The sequence below is a fragment of the Epinephelus lanceolatus genome, chromosome 6, assembly GCF_041903045.1.
Source record: "Epinephelus lanceolatus isolate andai-2023 chromosome 6, ASM4190304v1, whole genome shotgun sequence".
NCBI lineage: Eukaryota > Metazoa > Chordata > Actinopteri > Perciformes > Serranidae > Epinephelus > Epinephelus lanceolatus.
In genome coordinates this window covers 18,687,288-18,707,178 of record NC_135739.1, presented here as the reverse complement: position 1 = coordinate 18,707,178, position 19,891 = coordinate 18,687,288, and the positions used below count along the sequence as shown (strand labels likewise).

The following is a 19,891-nucleotide window of genomic DNA, read 5'->3' as shown; positions in this document are numbered from 1 at the left end:
GTGTTTTTCAAAAAAACAAGACGAGTGGGAGCTTGAAGGTAAGTTTTGATTTAGTGTTATCTCACCTGTGTAGGCTGTATTATAGTCTATGATGAAGAAACTTCCTTCCAGTGCTAGTTGAAAGTGTGTTTTGTTGCCTGTGCAGTGGGTGGTGTCGCCAGCAGACAAAGCAAAGTACGATGAGCTATTCAGCAAGACAGACAGTGACATGGACGGCCTCGTGTCTGGACCTGAAGTCAGAGACATCTTCCTCAAGACTGGGCTGCCCTCTGCCACCCTTGCACGTATCTGGTAAGTAAGGACAGCAAAACTCCCGTTCACCTCCTCTGCCAGCACATAAGGCTACTTCTTTAAAACACACACACACACACGAAAACACACACACACACACCAGACACACACCATGTAGCAGTTGCAGTGATTGTGTAGATTTTAAACCCTTTCACTTGGTCTTCATGAAATTATTTTTATTCCAAAGAAGTTGGGTTGCTGTGTTAAACGTAAATGAAAAATGATTTCCAACTCCTTTTCGACATACATTCAATTCCGTACAGCAAAAAGGCATGTAGTGTACAAACGCTAAACTTTATTGAATTTGATGCCTGCAACAGGATCCAAAAAGCTGGAACAAGGTCACGCTTACCACTGTGTTACATCACCTTTTCTTTTAACAACGCTCTCTAAGTGTTTGGGAACTGAGGATGCTAATTGTTGAGGTTTTGAAAGTGAAATTTCTTTTTCAAGATTCATTAACATGCCATCCAAAGTCTTCAACATTTATAGACTGTCTGTGTGGAGGAATGGGCCAAAATCCCCTTTGAACACTGAGAGATTAGTTTCTTCATTCAGTAAGCATCTTCAACTTGGCACTTGCTTCTCCAAGTATAAAATAAGTTTCAGTTAGTGTGTTCAGTACATTTTTTCCTGTGTCATTCCACTTTATTGCACATATTTTTTATGGAATGAAATGTTATGATTTCTATCAAAGTTTTTTTTTTTTTTTTTTTTTTTTGAGTAAATACCAATGTCTGGTCTAAATTTCATGTGAATAGCTGCATTAGAGATGTTTAATGAAAAATAAAAGACATGTTTAGTATTTATTTCCCCCCACTGTATGTCGAAAAGGATTTGCAAATCACTGCATTCTATTTTTATTTATCTTTGTAACATCGTCCCACTGTTTTTGGAATCGAGGTTGTATATTTGCCAAAATTTACAAATCACGTGTTTTGCCACAAAGGGCTATATAATCTGTACAGCATATGACATGCTCTATCCTGACACCTTGATTTGGGTAAGGGAAAAAAAGTAGGGTTTCCCAAGGTCACAGAAAGGGAAACGGAAATTCGTGGAATTCCAGATTCTCATTTTCCAGGCTTGGAAAAGTCATGGTGTCGGTTAAATCCTTGAGAGTTTTGGAAAAGTCATGGAGTTTTATTGTGGGTAATGAAATTGTTAAAGCATCCATCTTCCATTGATATCTTTCCACATAATGTAACATAACGGAAAATTGATTTTCTTGAGCTACTGAGGTAACGTAGCTCTGTCATACGTAGATGTGTGACGTTTTGTCCTGGAGTTCGGTTCTTCTGCGCATGTATGACAGCTAGCTGGAACTATGTTTGAATGGAGGTTGAATCTGATATGTTTGAATAATGCTGGGCAAGTGGGGCAAGAAAAATAATGTTATGAAGGTGCGATTTAACACGTCATCAATCCCAAAGTTTCCATACTGGTGCTGGTACCGGTATATTGAGATTGAGCAATTGATGTGGACAGCCTAGGGTGTTCAATTTTAACTTGCAGACTCCGGTAGGAAATTTGCTAAAAGGCCACTGAATTGTCAGTTGTCACTCCCCTGCTTTTTTGTTTGAAAGTTTTGAAAATTTGTCCATGAAAATGTGTGGGAACCCTGAGGAATAAACCTCAGGAAGAGGACAGAAAGACATTTAATAGAGTGGAAGGGAATCAAAATAGTTATGTTACACTCTGGAGAAACTGAATACAATGTTAGGTAAATAGAATGCAGACATATTTGAAGAATATCAGAGTTGCTGGAGGACATTTTGTTAGCATGAGGCTGCACAAATTGTGTTAAATCACAATGCAACATCAACAATAAATCCTTTACTGTCCCAAAAATATTTAAATATTGTGCCTGAGGTTATTAATCTAATGGCAATATATGGAATAAACACATAATGGTGTGATGATGTTGGTGCAGGATGGCGACAGTAGTGTTCATAGCTCTGCAGTGCGTGCTGACACATCACATCACATGGATTTTTATCCTCACATGGTTGATTAGCCTCTGTCCTGTTGTAACTGCCCCGAACATGATGATCGGCCAGGCTATCACAAATAGTCGTTGCCCGAGGTGTAAATCGTTAGTCTCTTATGTAACCTGTGTCGGTTTGTGTTCTCAGGGAGCTGTGTGACATTGGAGACATCGGGAAACTGACCCGAGAGCAGTTTGCCCTGGCGCTTCATCTAATCAATCAGAAGCTGACTAAAGGCCTGGAACCTCCGCAGAGCCTCTCCCCGGAGATGATCCCTCCATCCGACAGACAGAACATCAAACAGGTGAGTCAAGTCTATGAATAATGATCAGGGATGTCTGGATCATAACTGACTGATTTAAGTTTCTTGCTTAATTATTTTGACTGATATTTTTCCTTCTTTCTCCTGTTTTTGGAAGTTATGAATTGTTTTTAAAGCTTGCAGCTTTGTGTCTTTATTTTCTTCCTTATGCAACACTTTTATGCTTCTCCCTCTGTGTTCTCTCTTCACATTTTTACATTGCATCCACTTCACACGTGCAGTGGGATGATCCTGAGTGAGTGTGTGTGGTAGTTTACTGACTCGGGGGCATCTCATTACTTCTAATAGGCTGCCTCTCTTTGTCATCTTTCCGCCTTGTCTCACTTATTTGTGTTTCTGTTACCAAAACTTAATCACATTTTACATCATACGCCTATGGGGGAAAGCTGACAAGAGCAGAGATTGCTGTTTTAAGTATTTTGGGATGCACCGAGGGCAACACATCCAGTCTGTAGACGCAAATCAATCAGCTAAATGATTTTAATTTATTGTAGTATCCTCCAAGTAACGTTACCCCTGACGTAGTCTCCCTCTCATCCCTGCCATTTTGTGTCTCCATCAGTGGCTTTGTGTGTGAATTTAAAGCTATCAGTGTAGCTCTGTTGTTCATTTGTGCTGTGACAGTTATTTCTTTACACTGTAACATGTCCTAAATATTCAGGATTTTTCATCACCATGGTAGTAATTGTGCCGTTTTCTCAAAATGAGTCTGGGATGAGAGGTAATTTGTAGCCCACAGTATAGGACGTGTCATCATTGTTGGGGTGTTCTACCCTCAGCAGCGACTTTAACCCTCTTGTATCCTCTGCCTTGCTTCTTCTTCAGAACAACATGGCTAACCTGGCAGCCGACTTCTCCGCTATCAAGGAGCTGGACTCTCTCAGTAATGAGATTGTCGAACTACAAAGGTAAGCTGTTGTTCTCATATTCATTTAAAAAAGGTAAAGTCATGCATATTCTTACTGAAGCCATATACGCTGATCAGCCACAACATTAAAACCACTGACAAGTGAAGTGAAAAACATTGATTATGTCATTACAATGCAATGCTCTGGTAAGAAACCTTGGGTCGTGACATTCATGTGGATGCCATTTGACACACATCACCCATCCAAACAGAATTGCAGACCAAGTATCCCACCTCATGGCAAACGGTACTCGCCAATGGCCACCCCAGAAGGACAATATGCCATGCTGCACCAAAAAAACTGCTCAGGAATTGCCTGTGGAACATGACAAAGAGCTCAATGCGTCAACCTGGCCTCCAAATTCCCCAGATCACAATCTGATCAAGCATTCGGGGATGTGTCCGTACCTCTGAGGTCCTTTGTCTGTACCTCAACTGATCAGAGCCAAGTCCAATCCACGATGAGGCCTTTGACCTGTTGAGGTGAGGACAAAAGAATTCTGGGGGTGTCCTGTGGTGTCTTGGGGTACCTGGTAGGTGGAGCCTGTCAAGTGGTATCCACATGAATGGCCCAAGGATCATTGTTAATCACTGCACCTGTTTTATCGTTGTGCCTGAGTGGTGTGTGTGTGGGTTTTGTCACTGGTGGTGACAAGGTGTAGCATAAAAATGGCCTGTCACTTATTAAGAGTTCCGCTAATTAATTTGAATGTTCATCTTTAAAAATGGGTGACATGCTATTTAAGCCTCTTCTTTTTTTTTTGCTGCAGTGTGCTTAAATGTTATTAAAACCCAGAAAAGATGAATTTTCAGCTTCTATGTATATATTCTTGGAAAAAGATTTTAGAAAAAATTTTTAATGTAATGTCAAATTGGGATATAAACCCCAGAAAAAAGTCTTGTGTCATAGCAGGTAAATGTATGTTTGTATCCCCTACTGACCAGCAGGATGCAGTGTTTCCCACAAATTGAGAGAACCAAATAAATTTGACTGGAAACAAGTGACTTATACTCAGTTATTTGTGAACCACACTGGGTGGAAGAGTTTAATACTAGTTCAAGTAAAGAAGCTTATATTACTCACACACTCTCAGACAAAAAATAAACATTTGTGTTTATCTTTAAGGCTACTAAACACAGCAGATGGCTTTAAAGCTGAGTGCTGTTTTACAGTGAAGTGAAAGAAGGAGTGACAGAATATGCAATACACACCAGACTTCGTATATACACTTTCTCTTGACTAGTATGTTTTTAGGTCTAAAACATGTAGCCCATAAAACAAGTAAAATATTTAATTAACCAAAATATGTTTCAGTAACAAATGTAGCATTTGTAATTTTACATGTTATCTTGGTTTCACTGACAGTTGGTCTTCAGTATCAGTTCTTTTGAACTCAATTTTCATAACGAAAAGAATTCAGCTTCCCTATTCATGAAAGCTGAGAGTGAGAAGTGAGATAGTTGGCCTTCCACCCCACCCCCCACCTTTCATTACATACACACAGATGTGCACACACCAGGTGACAGCTGTTCAAGGGAGGAAGGAGAGGTAAGAAGGATGGAGAGAAGTGGAAACTAAATGACAGAGATCAGAGCTTCAGACAGGCAGCAGATTGAGGGGAGTTTGAGAAGATGATTCATGTTTGTGACTGTTTCAAAATGTGGCAGCAGCCTTCTGCTCGAGATGAGGAGAAGGGTGAGGTTGAGGATGATGATGGGTAAGAGGAGACTGGGAATGATGCTCAGCTTGAGTTGACTGTAGGCTTGCTCGGAGAGGAGTGTATTGTTATCGAGGGAATTGTGCGTTTGATGCGAGAGGAGACAAAGAATGTAAAAATAGCTGCTGTTATTTTTAGTCGGTGTTGAAATGAATGGCAAAGATCAGAGCTTTCTCAGGTCGATGGCTGTTTCTGTTTTATTTTTTTGGTTCAGTCATCTAAATGTGAAACTGAACAGGAACAATGAGTGTTCTGTATTGTTTTACAAACCAAATGCTCAGAATGGATATTAAATGTTACCGTTTGGTTCAGGATGTAATCCTCTTAAGAGCTGAAGCAATGATACAAAATATATGCATAAATCCTATCATTAGGCTGTCCTGAACAAATGTGAGAAAACAATGGAGCAGCCTCCCTACATGAATAGTTACAGGGGTTAACCAAGTAGCAGATTTAAATCAAAGTGTTGATCAGGATGTATATTTGTCAGGAGCTTCCTCAGCGTTGTCAGTGCTTTGCCTCTGCTTTTTGTTTCATTTCCTTTTTATACATTTGTTATACATAACGTTAACACACAGTAATGTAATGTATTTTTATATAATATTAGCTAAGTATCTAAATGAAATCCAACACAATCTAACGATGGATTTCCAAATCTGGTGCAAAATAAACCCCCATCTGCATGGTAATATTCATAGAAAAAATTGCAGATGTCTTTTCAAGTATTAGTGTGTTTACTGAATAGTTGGAAGATATATTCATAACATTTAGAACATTTAGCATTTAAAAAAAATTCTACGTCTGTTCATTCTGTTTAAACATGATATTTCTGCAGAGTTGCAGATAAAATAAGGCTACAATAATATTATCAGTGTTTTACGATTTGTAGAATTAGATACCCAGTGGTGGCTGCTTAGGATTGTTTTCTGACTCATATGATCCAAACATTTTCAGAGCATTGTCCAAAAGTCATAATTTAACGAAAAAAGATCGATGTAATTATTTCCAAAATTCCCAATGTGTTTTTGCCAAATGAAATATTCTGCTTCAGTCCATATTTGTCAGCGTTTAACCTTTGAAAAAGGTCAAGAAACTGTTTGCTCTTCTGCTTGCTGCACAAAAAAGTAGGCACGCACCTGTATTAACGGTCTAGCAGCAGTCATCATAACAGCATCATAATTTACATTTATTCATTAAGAAATGTTGATTTAATAAACAAAGACTAACTCATGTAAACATACAATATGAAACTTTTTTAACTGCTATGGGTCTCTCAAGCAAAACAGTAAAAAAAAGACAGGGCAACACCATCATTGCAGTCAGTGTCTCGATTAGGATTCCTTCAGTGTTCTTTGCTCAGGTGTTTACCGTGAGCTGTATTATCGGCAAAGGTCACCTCCTCTCTAAAACAAACTGACTCGGTAATTAAAACCGGTAAAAACAGTGAATAAAGCAGTTTCACTTCAAGTGTTTCTCCAACATTTTCTGACATGGCAGGTGCAAAAGCTGAGTCGCCACTAATGTTTGCTTTGCTTGTTTCTTTGATGACTTCACATTAAGACGTATGATGACTAAAATCCTTCATCTGTTTAAAACAAATGGTTAAAAACGACTAAGATCTAAAAAGTGTCTTGTAAGAATGTGGTTTAAAACTGGATGAAAAGTCAGATGACAATGACAGCTTCTGGCAGATAACCATAACCCTAATACATACACAAAAGGGATACGACACCACTGACATGTGACAGCGTGTTTGAACATTGTTAGAAAGGTTTAGATTAATATAAGTACACAACTCAACACAAAATGTATAACATTGTTCTCGGCATTTTTAGACATAATAATGCAGAAAAGTTGCTTATTATATTTTTAATTTGATGAATCATATCCTCCTGAGACCCGAATTTTTGTTTGGTATGCATTTTTAATTTCTCCTAGCTGTTTAGGATCAGTAGGACCTGATAAGTTTAAAAAAATAAACATTGTCAACGATATTTATGTTCCAATTTCCTCAAACAAGAATATAACGAAGTCCCAATGTCCTCAAATGAGTACTTCTTAGTTAATAGCATCTTATTTCTGTTGCTAAAATTGGTCAAATTTGTTGCCATATCAAACTGCCAACATTAATTATAATGTTTATTCATTCATAAACAAGTTTCAATCATAAAATGTGATCAGATTTTGTCCACTTTGTGTTGAGATCGGCTGCAGACTGACTTGGCAAAGATGGCTGCCATCTTGATTTTACATGGATTAGTGTGTTGCGGTCTCACTACCACTAGAGGGCACAGAAGAGTGTCCACAGACGAGGACAACAGGCCTAAGTTACACAGAATGAAGGAAAGGTCAAATAAAAGCAAAATGTGATGTCGTCATATGAGGACATAGGGTCTCAGGAGGTTATTATTTAAATTGAAGATTTCGTTCAACGATTTTTTATTTGTTTTAGGGTGGTGACATCATAAAAAATGAGGACAGATATTCAAGCTTTATTCGCAAACCTCAGTAGAAGCCTTGGAAAAAAAAATGATATGCGGTACAGCCCCATACCTATTAAGATGATTTATATCAGGCATGATTAATGATGAGGTTTAATGACTTGAGATGAAAATGAGCTGAAATCCTGGTGTCTGTTACAGTAACAACATCTTGACTGTAACACACTAAGTACAATGGTCTTATGGAAAATAAAATGTGCATTCATTAATTGTCAGTTGCGCACAAGTCAGTATGTCTTCCTGCTCCTCACCCCACCCCGTTCCATTTCCTCTCTGGCTGGGTGGATGAAAGAGTGAACCAGAGAGGATGAACATATGGGCAGCGCAAATGATAGATGTTGCAGGTTGGCTCATCATCACTCGTCTCTCCTCCCTCCCTTCCTCCCTCCATCCTTAAGGCAGCCATCTGCCTCTCACTCCTCATCTCCCACACATTTGACTGAGCAAGCACATTCTCACTTTCCACAACATCACGCACACAGACACACACACACTCCACCTTTCCTCATATCACGTCACACACACACAGACACACACCTGCTGTAGCTGAAGGCGTTCAGGCGGCTCGCTCTGTGCTGTGGAGTTGTGATTTCAGGACATCATGGTAGTTCAAGGAGAGGATGTGGCGGTGGTTCAGGGGCAGGGCAAAGAAGGCACAGTGGAGAACTGGCTGGGGCTGGGTGGGCTCGGAGTACCAGGTCTACCCTCTTTGTCCTTGGTGGCTAAATACTCATGTCTCTTGTGCTGGGCCCCCAGGGAGAAGAGCACTGTGGAAGAGGAGATCAAGGAGAAGGAGGAGGCCATCAGACAGCGCAGCAGTGAGGTGCAGGTAAGGTCTCGCCGTCTCTGTTTGTCTGTGAATTTGTCTTTGTTCCCAGTGCAGGGGACGCAGAGAGAATGAGAAATTTATGGGCAGGCAGAATCGCTAATATGACTGTGTAGATATTTGGGGAAATGCTGCTTGTTTGCTCTCTTGTTTTTGTAATCAGTGCCTCTCTTAAGACTGCTGTGGGAACATAGCGAGTGTATGAGCATGCATGTATTTCTGCTGTATTAAGATCCTCGAGAGACAAAGCAGACGGTAAGAGGTGCTTAAGCAGTTGTTCACTTTTGTTGTGATGTATATACCGGTGGAGGAGATCAATAATACATTTGGCCGGCAGTCCTAGACGCTTGTTCAGAAGCACAGTTAACAGAGAGGGAGAGGCTGGTGTCCTTGTGTAGGCGTGTCTGCCGCCTGCTCCGAGCCTGAGAGATGGGCTCTATTTTGGGAGCTGATGGCTTAAAGGGCTAGTTTGCTCCGCTTTTGGGAATCCAGTCAGATTTTTGAGTGCGAGGGTGGATCTCAAGGGAGCCTCACGCTGATGTAGCTGAATTTTTTGGCCGCACTGCAGGGTCACCTTAAGTGCCTTTTGGCTATTTACTCTGTATTGTGTTTTCTAAATTTATCCCAGACATCACATGTTGTCGTGATGTGTTCCTCTACCCCTGCACAGACTCCACACCAAGACTTTCCCCTGCAGTCTTTCTCTAAGATTAAGAATTTATTTGTGGCGATAGAGCTCTGATATCCATCAAAACGGCATTGGTTTCACAAGCTAAAAGTAATTTCCCAGTGTTTGTGCTGAATTTTGAACTGAAACGAACTGTAATTGAGCTGGTGGTGAGCTGCATAGAGAGATTAATGCACTGCATAGGAAGATTAATGTCACCATATCAATGTTTTCCAGCTGGTGGGAAGGGATATACACTTTACACAAGGAACAAATGTACCTTTTATTACTTTGTCGCAGTACTGTACCTCATGTAGGCATGTTGTGTTTAACTCAGTTTTAATGACCCAAAGATACGATATACCCTCTTGCCTAGTTAGCTGGCCATATGTAGGCGTAGGGGCACATTGTGGTTAGTTGCAGCTGTCCAGAGGAAAGCTTTTTAAGGAAAAGAGGAGTATGGGATACTGCGGTCAGGTCACACTGACCCGATCATTAGCAGGAAAGACTAAATAAGGAACATGAGCATCTTTTAGTAAGAAGAACATTAGATATGTCTGTCTGTAATGCACTGCTAGACATGAGGTAACATGAGGTAATGGGATAGATCGCTGTCTGAGACTGTACATGCAGGGTATAATATAAGAAGGTAGGCTGACGTAAAGACAGACAGTTGCAACTCGGTCCATTTATATTCTGGTGTGTGCGAATAAACCTCCTGTGACTTGAACTGCACTTCGCTTAGAGTCTGTCTCAATCTCTTCAATGCCAACCCGTGCTGAGGTTTGTGGTGCCTCACTTATTTTAGTTATTAATGCACAGTATAGCCTAGATGAAAGTAACGGTAATAAAGGCGAGGAGAAAATCCACCACAGTGCATTTGTACTTGAAAGCACCACATTGGAAGAATTTTCAGTCAGTATGACCTCTCAGCTGCTTTTCCATAAGTGTTTGAAAATGAGAAAAATGCACACAAACAGTTATTTTTGTGGGTATGGAAGCAGATCTAGTTGGGTTGGGTGGCATTGTGGTGAACTATTGGTTAAGATGCACTGTATAAATTGTGACTGCAGCATTCCTGATTTGAGTCCAGCCACAGACCTTTGTTGCATTGTATTTCCTTTCCCTTCCCTCCTTTTCTGTCCCCATACAGTTTTCAGAAGCTCTGGAGTGTTTTCAGTCGTCCGTCTAAAGAAACAGACACACCTGTATTTACACAAGAGTGTCAAATCACACAGACTGCGATGTGCATGTCATAATGCAACCTCCTTCTTTTTCACATGCAGTATTTTGTTTTCTCTTGTGTGTGTGTACTGAGTGGTTTTATTCATTGTTATCTTGACAACAATTGTTCTGGACTGTCACTATAGAGACAGAGCACAACACGTCTGTCTCAGTGTCCTCTTGAAGAAATGATCTCACTGAATGGCCAGAAGTGAAATACTTTGATATTTATTTTGCAAGTAGTTGATAAAATCACCTGGCAAGAGCATCACTTAACCCAACAAAGATCAAAACCAGGCCTTGCACAGCTCAGTGAGCTTCATCCTCCACAGTTTGTCTGGCCAAAATAGTGACTGTAACTTATTTATGAGTGTCTCATTTTTCCTGCTGATGCCTCACGTCTTATTGCCTGTATCCACTATCCACTTTTGTCTTCTTTAAGGCTCAGATTTTTAGTTCAGCAGCTTATAAAAACCTAGTTCTGGTAAGTGCTGCACAGTAGTGAAAGTAGCGTTTCTAGTTAAAAGTAAGGTGTGTATATGGTATATACAGTAACTAAGTGGATTCTGTCTCATTGGCTAAATAAACACACCATTTCTCCACCGTTTTTCCCCAATTCTTTTTAAAGTCGTATGGAGTATGTCATCTGCTCCAGAAGATGTAAGTGTAAAGCAGTATTAATAAAGAGGCTAGCAGTGGGGCAGTTTTTCTGGAGCCAGTATTTTTGTAATGGCCTTCTTACTTGCTGCCAGCAGGATCTTTTGTAGATAGATATCATCTTTACTCAGTCCATCAGGGATGTGTCCAAGAAAAAGGGATGTGAATGTAGTACTAATACTAAAGCTCAAAGTTTTTGAAATGATTGTTGTTACTTCCCTCCAGAAAGTCTGAATAGAAGGACAAAAAACTAAAAAATATGGGCATGGTCACCATGATTTCTTGGTGCAGATATTTCTGATTATTAGCCGGCCTTGTGAAGGCTGCTGCTACAGGCGGCCTCATTTGAATTTGTTACAGAAGCTGGTGTCTCTGTTGACTTGAAATATGGTCGTTTTGTGCCACTTCCGCTCTGCTGATGAGTCACTGCTTGTGTGAATCCACTTAATTCTGTTTTAGTTTTTGCCTTCATTAGACAGCAGCACAATAGAGAGACAGGAAAACATGAGGAATGACATGAAACAAAGATGGCCAAGCGATTATTTGGTATTCCCCTGAGACCACGAGATTACAAAAAAGCCAACCCCCATCTAACCTTTTACTCATATCTTCTTCCTTTCATCGTGTTTTGCACGCACTTCTTTTTGTCCATTTTCTCAGTGCTTATTGTGAGGACCTGGAAGGATGTGTGCCTGTGAAAGAATAAACAATCCCACACTGATTTCCTTCTGTCCTCTCTTTGGCTTGATGCCTTCAGGACTTACAGGATGAGGTGGCGAGGGAGAGCGAGGTGCTGCAGCGGCTCCAGGCTCAGCGTCAGAAGGTCCAGGATGCCTTGGAGGAGCTGGACCAACAGAAAGCCTCCCTGGAGGAGCAGCTGAATCATATTCGCCAGCAGACAAACCAAGAGACCCATCTGGTAGGTCTGGAATAATTATCTTGGCATGATAGATGAATGTATTGAACACTGGAAAGCTGTGTAACTACAGAAATGACTGACCACTAGCAAAGCACATCAGTAGTATAAATTGATTACATTACAGTGCATGGCTCAGTTCTCCTGAGTGATGCAGCATATTCATGAGGTTACATGCGTCACAGATTTCATCCCTGCAGTCAGAGCATGACGAGCAGGAACAGAAGATAAGTCAGTTTGAAGAGGAGCTGGTCCAGGCCCGAGAAGAGCTCCTCGCTCTGCAGGAGGAGAGCAGGAGGCTGCAGGAGAAGGTGCAGGCTGCTCAGGAGCAGCTCACACCTCTGCAGGAGTCTGTCCGTGACTCCTTTACACAAGTTGCACAGGTTGGTTTGTGTGAATGTGAAGCCCTTCTTACACAGATATCCCGTGATAAAGGCGCTTCATTACGCTTCATTATGCCAGCTTTGCTTTTTTTTTTTTTTTTTTTAAATACAGAGCCAAACTAGGCAGGCACAATGCCCCCATAATCTATATTGTATTCTCTGGACCACACCATCTCTCTGCTCTTTTAGGTTCAGCAGAAACTGAACGACCTTCAGGTGGAGGAGAGGTCAGTCACTGCCCAGCTCAGCTGGAAGAGAGCCCTCGAGGACAGCTCCCCCGTCATGGTCAACGGATCAACAGGCCCTGCAGAGCTGCACCAGGGGGACCCCTTCCAGCAGGACCTTTTCCAGGAGGACCAGCCTAAAGAACTAAAGGACGAAGAACCAGCCGCTGTCTGCAATCAGCAGAAAGAACATTCAGATCAAAAAGAGAAAGAAGCGGTGAACAAGCAAGAAGAGGAGGAGGAGAAGGAGGAAGAGAGTCCAAAGACTCCAGAGGAGGAAAAGTTGAAACTTGACCCCTTGGATGATCTCTATAACAGTTTGGCCTCTTCTGAGATGTACAATAACCTGGCGACCCTCATGAAGCCACAAGAGAACGCGGTGAGTGTAATAAATATATTTGCCTTCAGTCCCTTCTCAGAATTAAATCTCTGTAAGTAACACTTGTTATTGTGGTGTTTTCCCTTCACGTCTCCAGGAACAAAGCAGCCCTACGCCAGACGTCTCCTCGGAAATTATAGATGATGCAGAGGAATCACCTAAAGAGAGCCCACCAAAGGTAAAGACCCCCAGTTACTGAGGTATACTTGTCTCGTTCAGCCAATTGAATTCTCTAAAACTCCTCCACCACTGACTTTGGTTTCTCAGAGGTTTTTCATTAATCAATCAAGTGTAGTAGAAACACAGTGTTCACGTCATTTACTGCAGTGTTCAAGCTTGTCATCAGAGCTCTGTTGCTGTTCAGCAGGTCTCATCACCAGAGCCAGAGAGCAAACAGGAGCCAGCAGAGTCCCCAGAAAGCAACGCATCCTCGTTACCACCTCAAGTTGGCCCTCGCTCGATGCCACCTCAGACCAGCCCTCCCTCTCTGCCTGAGATGGACTTCTTCCATTCGGACCCCTTTACTGACCGTGAGTCCCCAAAAAACATCTAAAGTTCAGCTTTCAAATAAAATGACTGAACACTGAAATTGTTTGGAAAAAGCTGACCTACTCCTTCGGATTTGTTTTACAGATTTAGTTGTATTTTTTGTGCATTTTAAAGTGTTTTGGGCACTTTCAGAATGATGTACTTAATTTATATCTATATTCATGCACCATAGGTTGCAGGTTCATATTTTTTTTTACCCCACAGACGATCCATTCAAAGATGATCCATTTGGAAAAGCAGATGTTGCAGGTAAGTTTAACCTGTTTGAAAGTGATGAGCAGCCAAACTGATCTCTTTTATGTTAAAAAATCATTCAAAAATGCAGCATTATCTGGCAAGTATACACTAATATTTGTGTTACATGCTTCTCTTAAATCAGATCCATTTGGAGGAGATCCGTTCAAAGGGTCGGACCCCTTTGCTGCAGATGCTTTCTTCCAGCCCTCCGGCGCCCCCTTTACTCCAGACGACCCTTTCTCTGCCTCAGCCGACCCGTTTGGTACCACCGCTGGCGCGCCTGAACCAGACCTGTTTGCAGCCAAGCCAAATGACACAGCAGCTGCACCAGCAGCAGGTCCAGATCCTTTCACCTCCAAACCCACCAACCCAGCGTTAGCAGCCAAGGATCCATTCAGCTCCACAAGGAACAATATGGCCGACTCTGACCTGTTTGGAGGAAAGGTGAACGCCATCGGGGAGGCGGATCCATTTGGTTCTCAGGATGGAGGGACGGATCCCTTCAGCAGCTCTCCTGTCAGCTCTGATCTGGCCGTGGTGAGTAGACGTGCTCTACAACCTGGTCACAAGCAGTTATTGGGCATTTTTGCATATGCAATAAGATAATTATATGTCGTCATGAATGTGTTTGATGATGTTGAAGCAGGGTGTCTATAGGACCGTAAAAAGTCTTTGTCTTAAATGTTGTTTGATGTACATCACTTATAGTTCCAGTTAATCAGAGTTAGTATTCACATCCACAGCAGAGTTTATTGTACATTATGCTAAACACTGTGTGTTTCTATGTTTTTAGAAGGACACGGCAGCAACAAATGACCCGTTCGCTCCTGGTGGTACGACAGTGAATGCAAGCTCAGATCCAGGTATGACTTGTGGTGTAACGCCACCCTCTGGGAACAGAGGCCATTGCAGCTGTTGAAATTGTAATGTGCAAAATACAATGTTTACAGTGTCTGATTGTTGACAGTTTTCTATGCTTAGTGATTTTTATATGTTTGTGTGTTTCAGATCCGTTTGCTGCTGTGTTTGGTAATGAATCATTCGGAGGGGGCTTTGCAGATTTCAGTGCTTTGACGAAGGTAATCAAGAGGTCTTGTTCATGTCCTGTGCTTCCTTTACACAGTGCTGAAACAGTCAGTAAGGAGTCAAACACACTCAACATCTAGTCGTAAATAATGGCTGTGGGCTAAGGTGATGGTAGAAACTGTTGTGACACATTGAACTCTTTTCTGCTGCCAAACCAGAACATTCAGGAAGGCTGTGAGTCAGCTGTCGAGTGCGTTGTGGTTTTTGGGAGGAACACTTATTCGTGATTCTGCAAACTAACTAGCAAAATATTTGATGTGCAGTTTCATAAATTATTGAAAACTTCAAGTTCTATGAATGTTTGACTCTTTGACTCTGCAATTCTGTCTGCTACCGGGAACTATCTCCATGGAAAATGGTAAATAGAACTGCACTTGTATAGCTTATACCTTTACAGTCTTCTGACCACTCAAAGTGCTTTCTCTCTCACACACACACACACACACACACACACACACACACACACACACACCGATGTAACAGCCATCGGGAGCAATATGGGGTTCAGTATCTTGCTCAAGATTACTTCGACATATGAACTGGAGGAGCTGGGGATCATACCGCTGATCTTCTGATTAGTGAACGACCCACTCTACCTCCTGAGCCTCAGCAGCTCTGAAGGCTCGATTTAATGCACAAAGGAAGTCCATCAACCAACAGGAAGAGGGTAGTGCTTTCACTTTTCCCAGTAGCTATCGGTAGCTGTTCCTAGTTACCAAAGAGTAGCAATGTAACTTCTACGCAGTTTATATCCCCAGGAGAGGAAATGGTGGACTGAGAAACATCTGGTTGTCTGTGCAACCAACAATAATACCACTTGGAAATGCTCGAGGTGGGAAAGCTGGCTGCTTCCATTTTAAGCAGCAAATGTGCTTTGAAGTTACTTTATGGCACCCTGAATAAAGCTGTCGCCAAATTGCAAACTCACAGCTGTACTGTTGTAATTCTCTATGTATTTAATTCGGTGCGAACCTTCTGTTTCAGTCAAATGGTGCTGACCAGTTTGGCATCAACAATAAGAACCTGTTCCAGGAAGACAGCCAGTCTGCCGGCCCAGATGTGCCCCCAGCACTGCCCCCAAAAACGGGTACGCCAACTAGACCACCTCCTCCACCTCCAGGTCAGTACATGCTATGGAAAGGTGACTGTATTACATTCAATATGTTGGAAAATGCTTGATTTTTCTCTCTACAGTGTGATTTATTTGTTCTGTGCATCTATACTGACCCTTTTGTCTGCGTGTCTGTGCCTTCTCAGGTAAGAGATCGTCCATCTCCAGAACAGAGTCCTCTGACTCCTTCCAGCGACGAGGACCCTTCCTCCAGCAGCCCTCAGGAGACTTCTCCTCCTCTTCCCTGCCTGCCAAGGATCCTTTAGCCGACCCCTTCGCCCCTTCCTCCCCTCCTCGTCACAACGTACGGGAAGCTGACCGATTTGCCAGCTTTGACAAAGTGAGCACCTCCCTCTCGCCCTCTCCCTCACCTTCACATGACTCTCAATAGTCACTGCCCTCTTCTCTTTTTTTTTTCCTTCTAATAAATCACATTTAGTTGTTTAATTGTATCACCAAGCAACCACCAAGCAAATCAGGCCAGCTTTATAAATCACTCCATCCACTGCCATTAAAACATCCCAAAGAAGCAAACTAACCGGCTCACACAGTAGCGCAGGTTCCTCATGCTGCATTTGTTTATTTGATAACCTCGTTTTCTTGAGCTAAGCTAACATGAGCTATTAAATCTTACATATTTGAGTTCATTTTTCTTGCATACTGTTTGCTGCTGGTGTATATTTTAGCTCTTTATTCTGAATGCAATATTTTTATTTTGCTCTGTAAAGATTCTTTATACCTGTAATTATTTTTTGTTACTGATTTATATTGGGATTGCGCTTAATTTATGCCCCAGAATTGAAGTTGCACTGTTTTACTTAATGAAGAAATGTACAGAAATGTCATTAGAGCAATTACAGAGACACTGATAAACTAACTTTGCAGCATATTTGTAGTAACAGACACAAGTTTTGTTACATATTAATTGGTTACACACATCTGTTTTCGTCATACAAAGTCCCACCTCATGGTTGGCAGTGAATGGAGAGATGAGAGGCTGCTTGCATTTGGCTTTTGTTAGCCATCCCAACTCAGCACTCAGACATTACAGCCTGTGCATATTTCACAGTGTAATGAGATATGTATTTTTATTGCAAAATGTTTCATTCTATGCAATTTTTAACATTGACATAGCATCTCAGGTGAAAAGCACTTATTCTGGGTTTGACCAGTGACTGGGCTCAGAGGCGTAAAGGCATTACATCAGTTGACCTTTACTAACAAGATGCAAAGTAGTGCCTGCTGTATCATGAGTGAGATCCCATTTGTTTCAGACTACAAGCTTGAAGTTTCCTGACGCTGCTGTTTTACAAACTTAGAGATAACATATGCTTCAGGCCAAATGTGTAGCAGCTAAGCTACACTACAGAAATACTGCGAAATACTGCATTTATTAATTTCTGCTCATGTACTGGAGCCAGGTGTAAATAATTATAGACATTAATCAAGAAGAATACAGAGCTCCTGAGGGGACATGGGGGAGAAAAATATTGTGAGGGAGAATAAAAAGAGAAGGGTGAAATAAAAAGATAAGTACTGACAAACTTTTGCTTTCCTTTGTTCCATGTGCACCTCCTGCAGCAGCGTGACATGTAAAGGGTTTGTTGAAAGTGAATACAGGCTAGATCAGCATGAATGGTGATTATTAAACACTTTCTTAGCTTGTCAAATCAGCTGTCTCATGACTCTGATGCAGCTGTGTCAGTCAATGTTAAAAGTGATAGCAACACCACAGCAAATAGAAAGCTTTTACCTCAGGAAATGTCCCAACATGAACACACATCACCTCATATGTGCACCCAAAGACAGATGGACTATGATAGCAGTAATTCGAGATAACAGAAAAGTTTCTCGGTAAACGCAAAAGTATTTCTCTTTTTCTTCTCCCCAATCTTTTTTTTTATCCGCGATGTCCCGTTAGAGGCTCCTCCATTTCCTCTCACTCATTAAAATATGTGCGCATAGTCACATGTCTAACATTAAAAAAACAAAAGAAGCCAAAATAGGAAAGTTATTTACCATGCATCTAAATGCGTTGAACCCCTGGTGATATATTTAGAATAACTGATAACAGTATTAAAATCCTCTGGGCTCTTCCCTTTGTAACGCTGCACAGAAATGTACTGTCACGCTGTGAATTTGGGATGGATAACTATTATTATAAGACAGCATTGATTCTAGTTCCTCGCCCATCACATGACTGCACCTGCATGTCCCTGTTGAACCCTGACCTGCACGCACTAACTGTGTGTTTGGCTCTTACTCACTCATACTACTGCCTCCATCATCCCTCATCTCAGTGTTTTGTTGTTTTTTTCCCTTTACACATGCCGCTACCTATTTATTCATGCATCCACCTGTTCACCCATCCACCCTTTCGTTTATCAGTTCAGCCCTTGTCTGGTCAGCAGTGTGTTGTGGAGAAACAGATCGCCTGTATTCTCTTCCTCTCTGTGTCTTTACACCTCTGTCAAAAAAGTTGAATAAAGAGTTGAATCAAGGGCACCATCTCTGGCTTCTATGTGCATCCATGACACCACTATCTGCGAATGCCTGAGCTTTTAAAGGACTGTAGCAGTGTTTTTGCATTTTCAGTTCATTTACTGCAAGTTGTCACTATACTTTTTTACTTTGTTTTTATACATTGTGGCTGATATTTTCCAAAGCATGATTTAAATGTAAGATTATTTCCTACCTTTCAAGCGGCCTACTTTTGTTTGTTGGTTATATTTTCTGCATTGTTGTGATTGCTGATTTGTCCGGTTTGCACAATAATAACACAACTTTTACAATACTCAAGGTCAACATGACACGTTATTAAAGGACAATGTCAGTATTTTGAACCTGGCCCCTATTTTCCCATGTATTTCTGTCTAAGTGACTAATGGAGACAACAATTTTTGAAATTGGTCCAGTATTGAGAGAGAGGGCAGCAGTAGTGAAGCAGGCCACATTTACACCATTGCACTTCTTAATACCCAATAACCAATTTTACCCCGTGTATAAAACAAATACGAAAATATGAATTGAGAAAATGGATAACAGTATTACACTTAGTTTGCGTTTCATTCCCTCTAATCATTTCCGTACTTTGAAGTGAAGATACTGTCTTTGTACCTGTTCTTAAACTGTCTGATATCTTTTCTTTGTTTTATTTCTTCACCCAGTGCGTTCCACAAAATCACCCCACAAATTGAATTACACCTGGTCTGTTTGTTATTGCGTCCAAGTCTGGCTCATGGAGAAGTCTCGTTCTGAAATCTCACGGACTTTTCCCCATTGTGGAAATCAGCTTAATATTCAGCCATGACATTGAGAATCTTTTAGATAACACTAAGCTTCTCTTTCTTTACTCCAACACATCAAACTCTTCCCAGCACCACTCTTTCTAACTCTCACTACCATTTCCATCGTTGCTTCTTTGCAACAAGTCACCTCTCATGAGATTTCAGAACGAGACTTCTCCTTGAGTGAGACTTGGTCACAACAGCAAACAGACCAGGAAAGGTGAAGAAAAATGTTTTATTTCTTTAAAGGGTCTTTTCCATAATATTGTCAGACACTTTAAATAACAATCAGCACCTGTCAGTGGCAGAAACAAGCACTATTCGTGGATGTAAATTGACGGTGCACAATTGCCCTTAGGGATTACATGGCAGACTTCTTTGCCGTTGCACCTGCAGGTGTCTCTCTTTAAACAGGACATATTTCAAACATGGCTGTCTCCATTTGTCACGTAGACACAAAAACATGGGACAATAGTGTCCAGGTTGAAAAACACAGCAGTGTCCCTTTAATACTGTTATAACTAAAGCAAGTTTTATGTCTGTACAAGTACATATCGATGTATTTTGACACTGTAGTGGCCACATGGGAAGCAGGAAAAATGCTTCCCATAATCTACA

General features: G+C 41.3%; 1 protein-coding gene across 7 annotated transcripts in view; it reads left to right on the top strand.

Moving 5' to 3' along the window:
• eps15 (epidermal growth factor receptor pathway substrate 15) overlaps nucleotides 1-19,891 on the top strand; it is a 34,711-nt gene that overhangs the window by 7,774 nt on the left and 7,046 nt on the right. For 2 of the 7 annotated variants that reach the window (XM_033621715.2, XM_033621718.2), the window contains exons 9-23: nucleotides 146-291; nucleotides 2,427-2,583; nucleotides 3,427-3,509; nucleotides 8,484-8,556; nucleotides 11,859-12,020; nucleotides 12,203-12,400; nucleotides 12,590-13,003; nucleotides 13,101-13,181; nucleotides 13,371-13,533; nucleotides 13,757-13,801; nucleotides 13,932-14,326; nucleotides 14,583-14,652; nucleotides 14,798-14,868; nucleotides 15,860-15,995; nucleotides 16,133-16,326. In XM_033621715.2, coding sequence (XP_033477606.2) covers nucleotides 146-291; nucleotides 2,427-2,583; nucleotides 3,427-3,509; nucleotides 8,484-8,556; nucleotides 11,859-12,020; nucleotides 12,203-12,400; nucleotides 12,590-13,003; nucleotides 13,101-13,181; nucleotides 13,371-13,533; nucleotides 13,757-13,801; nucleotides 13,932-14,326; nucleotides 14,583-14,652; nucleotides 14,798-14,868; nucleotides 15,860-15,995; nucleotides 16,133-16,326 — 2,388 coding nt within the window. Of the gene's footprint in view, nucleotides 1-145; nucleotides 292-2,426; nucleotides 2,584-3,426; nucleotides 3,510-8,483; nucleotides 8,557-11,858; nucleotides 12,021-12,202; nucleotides 12,401-12,589; nucleotides 13,004-13,100; nucleotides 13,182-13,367; nucleotides 13,534-13,756; nucleotides 13,802-13,931; nucleotides 14,327-14,582; nucleotides 14,653-14,797; nucleotides 14,869-15,859; nucleotides 15,996-16,132; nucleotides 17,980-19,891 lie in introns of those variants that run through there. The other 5 variants (XM_033621714.2, XM_033621717.2, XM_078168757.1 and 2 more) reach the window with 4 other exon arrangements.